Source organism: Protobothrops mucrosquamatus, unplaced genomic scaffold, assembly GCF_001527695.2.
Source record: "Protobothrops mucrosquamatus isolate PMUCROS unplaced genomic scaffold, P.Mucros_1.0 scaffold10723, whole genome shotgun sequence".
Classification (NCBI taxonomy): domain Eukaryota; kingdom Metazoa; phylum Chordata; class Lepidosauria; order Squamata; family Viperidae; genus Protobothrops; species Protobothrops mucrosquamatus.
The window spans coordinates 1-8,197 of NW_015396507.1; the positions used below are offsets into that span (position 1 = coordinate 1).

The 8,197-nt window shown below is 42.7% G+C and overlaps 1 protein-coding gene across 1 annotated transcript; it reads right to left on the reverse strand.

Moving 5' to 3' along the window:
- Positions 1-2,809: 2,809 nt before the first annotated feature.
- LOC107301212 (cytochrome P450 3A19-like) lies at positions 2,810-8,197 on the reverse strand (the record flags this gene model as incomplete). Its single annotated transcript, XM_015830466.1, has 7 exons — positions 2,810-2,916; positions 3,484-3,646; positions 4,509-4,735; positions 5,263-5,423; positions 6,385-6,463; positions 6,902-7,029; positions 8,104-8,197. Coding segments are annotated over 7 exons (948 nt in total), but the record flags the coding sequence as incomplete, so codon positions are not given.

Consider the following 8,197-nt stretch of genomic DNA (forward strand, 5'->3'; position numbering starts at 1 on the left):
AGGAGAGCCAAGCAGCGAGTAGAAGGGGGGAAGGGAAGACAAGAGAAAGGAGGAGAGGAGAGGAGAGCAGAAGAGAAGAAAAGAAAGGAGAAGAGAGGAGAGGAGAAAAGAGGTGAGGTGAGACGGGGACAGCAGAAGAAGAGGAGAAGAAAGGAAAGGGGAAGAGAGAACAAGAGAGGAGATAAAAGAAGAAAAGTTTGAGCAGAAAAAAAAAACAACTAAAATCAAGTCAAGTCACAAGTTAACAGAACTACAATCCAAGAACCGGCTCCATCTTCCGTTTTTACGCCACCAAAAGCCCCAATCCGCTCTCCAAACGCCCCAGCTGGGAGCCCTGCAACTTCGGGACGGGCTTCCCCGTTCCCCTCTCCCCCCTCTACACACCCCCCCGGTCTCGAGCAGCCCCCACTTACAGCAGCCCCAGGGCCAGGAGCAGCAGGAGCAGCGCCCAGGTTCCCAGCGCCCAACCCAGGACCGGGTCTCCCATGGCGAGCGCTTTTTCGGCGGCTTCTGAGTTGCGTCTGGGAGGTCCAGGGGTTATATAACCGTCCTGGGGAAGGAGCCAAGCCCGGCCTCCCGGGGCCACTCCCCGCTAGGACTACAAGCCCCGGAGTACCGGGCCAACCCGAGGCTGTGTAGTTTCCCATATTTTGCAACTTCCCCCCTGCTGGAGCTGCCAACATCCGGCAGGTGTCTTGATGGGAAGCAGCTGGTTTCAGACGAAAGGCTGTGTGAGCTGTCCAGTTGTGGTGCTGAAGAGGCTTGCGAAGGGGGAGGGAGGGATCTCATCTGAACAGTGGTTTAGGACGGGGGTCTGCAACCTTGACAACTTTAAGACTTGTGGATTTCAGCTGTGCTGGCTGAGGAATTCTGGGAGCTGAAGTCCACAAGTCTTAAAGTTGTCAAGGTTGCAGACCCCTGGTTTAGGAGATCCCTTCCTCCACTGATTGCGGTCATTCTCCTTGGGCACTGTCCACTTACATACAGCATTTCTTTTTCTTTTTTTCCTTTCTTTTCTTTTTTCCTTTCTTTTCTTTTGATTTTTTTTCTTTTCTGTTCTTTTGCGTTGTTGTTGTTGTTGTTGTTATTATTATTATTATTATTATTATTATTATTATTATTATTATTCCCAAGATTCCCACTTGGGAATTTTTGGCGCATGATCGACCGACATGGCGTACCCTGGTTTACCAGGGGTGCCAGACATATGAACACAGGAGGACAATCTTGGCACAAGAGAAGCGAGCACTCCGTAAAGCCAGAGCTGCAAATGCTGAAGCAACAGTGTCCACATTTCTCTGTTCAGTATGTGGCAGAACATTCCGTGCTAACATCGGTCTAATCAGCCATCTACGGACACACCGTTGATGGCCCACAATCCACAAGATGTCAAGGTCTTCATCGAAAATCGATGGACGAACAACATTATTATTATTATTATTATTATTATTATTATTATTATTATTATTATTATTATTATTATTATTATTATTATTATTATTACTAATCATCGCACAGTCAGCCAGATGTTCAGACTGGATTTGGCATTTTTGTCTACCTATCAAGTCCTTACCAAGGACCTGGGATAGGCAGATGTGGAGGTTTGATGGTATTACAGATATCGTCGCAGGATGGAAGCAGTTCCTAGTAAGGCCGTCTGTTGCAATTGACTAATGGCGAATTTGTCAATGCCAATGGTGTACAAGTGGTGCTCAAGTTGCACTGGGATTGCACCCAAGGTGCCTATTACTATTGGAACTACCCTTGCTTGCTTTTGCCACAGTCTTTCTATTTCTATTTGTAAGTCTTTGTATTTTGTTATCTTCTCCAGTTCTTTCTCGTCTATTCTGCTGTCTCCAGGCACTGCCACGTCCACTATCCAGACTTTTTTGTCTTTCTTATTGACAATTGTTAAGTCCGGGATGTGATATTGCAGGTGCTTGTCTGTTTGAATTCTGAAGTCCCAGAGAAGTTTAATTTTATCATTTTCTATGACTATCTTTATTTTATGATCCCTTTCATGGTAGGGAATGAAAGGCCTCCACTTGGAGGTGAAGTTGGCCTCAAGGACTCTCTAAAAGATTGTAAATTACCAGCTGTCTGCAAGGAATATAAACCCTTCCATCCTCCACCATCCAAGTCAGAGCTGAAGAAGCTTCTTGCATGAGAAGTGAAACATCTCCAAAAAAGACAATATAGATCTGCCTGAGACGATATAGGTTCTCCTGCTCAAGCAGAGGGCTGGACTAGAAGATCTCCAAGGTCCCTTCCAGCTCTCTTCTCTTCTCTTCTCTTCTCTTCTCTTCTCTTCTCTTCTCTTCTATTCTATTCTATTCTATTCTATTCTATTCTATTTGCTGTATTTAGGCAGGATGTAAGCATGTTTTTATTCCAACATCTTTTTATGACCAACAGGTGTCCTCTACTTTTCCTCTCTCTGGGCAGAGTGGCTCCTCATAAAACTTCTGTTTATTTAATCATCTTTCTACCCCATCAGTCACTCAAAAATCAAGTGATGTGTGTATTACATAAGCAGGTTTATTATTATTTGTTTTTGAAGTGAAGACTGGAGGGATCCCAAAATTAACTGGCGCATCCAACATTCCTTGAAAATCGCATGAGGAAATGTCTAAACAGGCATTTAACTCCACTGATTCAGAGTGCTGCTGTTATATGACATGAAGGCACAACAGGAAGGAAAGAAGGAAAGAAGGGAGGAAGGGAGGAAGGATGGAAGGAAGGAGGGAAGGAAGGAAGGAAGAAAGAAAGAAGAAGAAGAGAGAGGGAGACACCACGGCTTCTTTCCAGCCTCCAGATCTTCTATTCTTCATGTTCTACAACAGTTCTGGGCAGCAATTTCAACTTGATGGGATTCTTTGGTTGCACAAACCCTCTGTTGTCCAGCTCCAGAGGGATCTTCCCCATTAACCGAAAGAAAGGGAGAAAGAAACATCACAGAGATGAAATTAAATAGAGGTGATTCTTCAAAGGAGGCCTGAGATGACTACCAAGAGCAATGTTTTACCTGTCTACACAAGGCCTCTGTAGTATTTTGTTCAACTCAAATGTCTTTTCCCACTGTCTGTGTTGTAACTAACAAGGGCACAGGGAGTGTCTGGACCTTCACGCTGGTGTTGTGAACACCAAACAGGACTTTACTATCAGTAGACATAGAAGCAAAACCACATGGAGTGATGATAATTGAAATGTAGTTAATAAGTTGGCTCTCCATCCATGCTATTCATTGCAGAATCACACACACACACACACACACACACACACACACACGGTGGACTCTCATCCCCAAAAGATGACCCTGTCTTTCCAAAGAGATCTTCCTTTCACGTTCATCACCTCTTTGTGTCTTTGTACAAGACATATATGTGAGATCAGAATTCAGTTGAGTGAACTCTTCAGTGAACGAGCAGAAGACTGCTTCCAACACAAGTTGTTCCCCTGTAAAAAAAAAAAAACCTGACTCACCGGTGTCTCTTTGCAAGTTTGGAAGCGAAATTTTTGCAGCACAACCACCAGACCCATTTTCAGCACCAGGAGGGCGAAACGCATAGCGATGCAGTTTCTGGGACCCGCTCCGAAAGGGAGGAAGACATACGGGTCTCGGCTCTCTTTGTTCTCTTTGCTAAACCTATTTGCAAATCATAGAAAAAACGTGGCTGAGCAACGTTTCTGTATTTTAGGAGAAGAGTGCTCATGGCTGGGGGTGTGTGGTGTGGTCATTAGCCTGGAGTCATTATGTCCCCACGGTCTAAGTTCAACGCCACAATCTGCGTTGACCGTTATCTGGTGCCAATTTAGTGTTGAACTTTAGTTGACTAGATTCTTGTGTGTAAACTTCAGCAATACATCTTCTGAATTGCAACAATGTATGTGACAAGTATATTTTTTAATGATGTAGGCAGTTGCTTTAGTTTGGCAAGATTCTGTCTGCAGATGAGGAACAATAAAGAGAAGTGTGTAAAAGCAGTTTCTGCTTAATTAATGTGGGCTTGTCGAGGAGTTACACCCCAGAATCTCAGAGGCTATTATGATATCCAATTAGTGACAGCTACAATGTAAGTCAACAGACCCTATTTCCCATATTTTGGCCCCCCATCCCTGTTCAAAAGAGAATTATTTTCTAACTATCTTCTAAGATAGAAGATTAAATATAATTACCTTCATATACCTTTACTCTTCTACTCCTATCAGTGTGGCTCGATGCCAGTTGCCCTACAGCTTTTCGTTCAGTTGTTGGGACATTAAACCAAGTCATTGTCTCAGCTGCTACAGTCAGCTTAGCTATCATTTTCTCCACTGGAGTTAATTAAGTTCCACACACAGTTTATGGATGTGGATCATAAAAAAAGCCCTGCGTGACATTGTAGATGTCAAAGAATGATCCACCTCTCATTTGAGATGTTACAACCAACACTTTGCTCCCTGATTCCTTCATGGTGCTGTGTCCCTTATTCAGTAGTTTCAGAAGAACGGTGTTCCTCACAACATACCTCTCAGGTCTGAACTCCTCGGGCTCAGGCCAATATTCTGGGACACGATGCAAGACAAAAACAGGGACAGCAACCACAGTCCCTTCTGGGATGGTCACTCCATGGATTTCCACTGTCTTTTTGCAAACTCTATCAAGACGTTCCGCCGGAGGGTAAAGACGAAATGTTTCATTCACCACCATGTCTAGATATTCCATATGTTGGATGGCCTCATAAGTGGGAGGGGCCTGCATAAAAGGTCAAAACCAAACCAAATAAATAACATTCTGGTGTACAAGAGGTGGTTTAGAAGCAAAGGATCAGAACTGGAATCCTAAAGAAAATGTTCTCGCACAACAGGAATCATAGAATGCCAGCCATCTCCCACCTCCTCAAGGTTTACATTTCAGTTTTGTAAACTTTGCAGTAAGGAGAAGAAGTCCTGTCCTGTCAGAACAAGAATCTGGTTTTGCTCTTCTACATCTGCTACTTCTGGGAAGCACCCAACTTGACAGAGAGGAAGGATCAAACAAGGAATTAGCTTGGAGTCTCTGCACAACTACAAAGGGGCTAGGACCCTTCACCCCCTAAGTTCCTTGGAGACTTATCTAATTGTTCCCAGGAGTTGGCTGCCAGCCTGGGGAGATTCCTGTATTACAGACAGAACATAATAAAGTTGTTAGCTTGAAGTCTGCATGTGTGGGGCTGGTGGGACAGCTCCTAAAACGATCCATCCTCAGATAACATAGATGTATAAGACACAATAAATTCTTACCTGATTGGGAAACGTTTCATTGATCTCTTGATACAATTTCTCTTGAACATCAGGATGGGTGGCCAGACAATAAGATACGAAGCTGAGTGTGATACCGATGGTGTCATAACCACCAAAAATAAAAATTATTGACTGGGCCAAAATCTCTTTGTCTGTTAAAGCTGTCAGACGAGAAAAGAAAGCATAGAAAAAGCTGGTGATAATCTGCTCAACATTCACTATTACACCATACACACACACATACACACTAGCAAAATCTCAAATTGACTTGTGGCTTTCAGGGTAACACAATTATCCCAGGGATCTGATTTGATCAACAGTTTTAAACAGCTTTCTCTCTCTCTCATCCTACGAAGAACGTCAGCAGCTGTATTTGCAGCTGCAGGGAAAACTAAAATACCAAACACTAGTTTGATCAAATGAACACATCTATCAAATTGTGGGACAGTTTGAATATTAGCACAGGGTAGGAAGAGCAGATAAAGATGTAATTTTAATCAACATTAAACTTAAACAAAGTCTTTAGAATCCTCTCTTAGTCTTCTATCTATTCTTTCAAACTCACTTCGGCTAAAGGAAACTATATTTTGCCGGAAAAAAAATCAAAGTTTGAAGCCGACGCTAAGGTTAATAAACCGTAGACAAGATTAGTTATAGTTTAACGTTATACTGGAAGGGTGACCAATTTAAAATAGAAGCATTTTTGATCTCCTTGGGACTCTGTTCTAGGAGGCATGTGTGAAGAGCAAGAGGACTTAAAAGAGGTTTGAAGTTAAAGTTGCACCCCTTCTGCACCAGGGTGACCTAACGTAGACAGGTAAGCTGCAAATTCAAGGTGATAATCACTTGAAGGAGTGATGTAGGTGTCTTGCCCATCTATTGTCTCTTATCTCATTATCTTTCAGGCGAAGCCTTCTCTGTAATCAACATTCTGATCCCATGTCAGTAAAGCCGGCCTTTGTGCATGGCATCCAACCTACAACATATTTGATCCATCCTTTCTCCCAGCACCTCGTGGCTTCAGCATCATTTGCTAATGTTTATTTTGAGTTCATCCATGCACATCAATATGCCCCAAGCAACCTTTTTTTTTCCTTTCAAAAGCAAGATCTGTAACTTTACCTTTCTCTGAATTTGCCTCCCCGGAGGTGTTGGCTGCAGCCTGCGAGTCCACCATGAGCTGCAGAAAGTCAACCCGGTTCTGGAATGGTAGAGAGACCCCAACACTGTCACTAAGGAGATACAACTAACATTGATGTCTCCAATTGCCCATTGTAGACTTCAAAGGTGTTTGAGGTGCTCTCTGAGCTTGCTTGTTTTTCTTGCAGATGTTTCATTACCCAAACTAGGTAACGTCATCAGGGCTGGATGGGAGTGAGGTTTCATCATCATAGCACTGATGACGTTACCTTGTTGGGCCATGAAAGGTCTGCAAGAAAACCGCCAAGTTCAGAGAGTACCAAGGATCCCCCTTGTCAACCCGGAGCTACAAATATTTTCCTTTATTAGAAGGTGTTTGAAACTCAACGGGCAGTTCTGAAACCTGCCTGGCATGCACAAACATACACCGAGTGCACAAAATCCAGGTCACAAAGTCCACGGAACAAGACCAACCATGAGACAAATAGTCTAGACTGACCGTGTGATTCTCCTTTTGTCGATCTTCTTTGATTTTTTTGATGACACCATTGAAGAAGTCTATCGAAGACTTGGGAAACGTGCTAAAGTTGAGCTTTTCCAGCACTGGAGTAAGGAATGGGAAAAGAACTGGGGGAGGGGTGGGGGAGTGGGGAAAAAACAGATCATTTGCCTGAACACAACCAAGCTGCAACACAGTGAGAAAAACACAGCAGGAAGCTCCCATTAACCTTTTTGTTTATTTGGTTGTTTTAGGAGAAAGACTCTAGCAAAGTTGCAGGTCTATTGTGAGAGAGTTGCAATACTGATCGAGGCAGGGTAAAATTGATTGAGTAAAACAATAACAACAACAGCAACAACAGCAACAACAGCAACAACAACAACAACAACAACAACAACAATAATAATAATAATAATAATAATAATAATAATAATAATAATAATAATAATAATAATAATAATAGAGTTGGAAGGGATCTTGAAGGTCTTCTGGTCCAACCCCCTGCTTAGGCAGGAAACCTATATTCCAGACGAATGGCTGTCCAATTTCTTCTTAAAAGCCTCCAGTGATAGAACACCCACAACTTCTGGTTAATTGTTCTCCATGTCAAAAAACCTCTCCTTACTTCCAGGTTGTTTCTCTCTTTGATTAGTTTCCATCCATTGCTTCTTGTCCTGCCTTTTGGTGTTTTGGAGAATAGCTTGACTCCTTCTTCTGTGGGGCAGCCCCTGAGAGATTGGAACACTGCTATCATGTCCCCCCTCGTCCTTCTCTTCATTAGACTAGAAATTTAATAAAGCTATAGCTTGAATAGCTATTGCAAAAGTTTTCTTCTACCGTACTTTCCCCATAATTTACCAACCAACACAGGTTGGGATGGTAGCCAATGAAGACCTTGAGTAATGTTAGTTTAGGGAAAGAAGGTCTAAATTTCTAGTGAAGGATCTTAGGTACTGAACAATTAGTGGCAAAACAACTTTTCTCAGCCATGAAACACCCAGTCTGATTTTTCTTTTCTTTTCTCCTCTCAGCTAATTTTTATGGAAAGATGAAAAGTGCAAGACATGGGGAAAACACAGGAATGTTACTCAGATATCGTTGGAATCAAGAATGAAGTGCAGCCTAGAATGAGTGCCTTTCCAGCAAGCAACCAAGATGCAGAGCAGAGATGTTCACCTCTGTGGCCTACAAACACATCTTACCAGTTAAGATTAAAATAGGATTGAGGAAGCTAAAATTGAGGATCTTCTTGATGTTCACAACAACAGGATCATTGGGATGGTTGAGGGAGTCAAC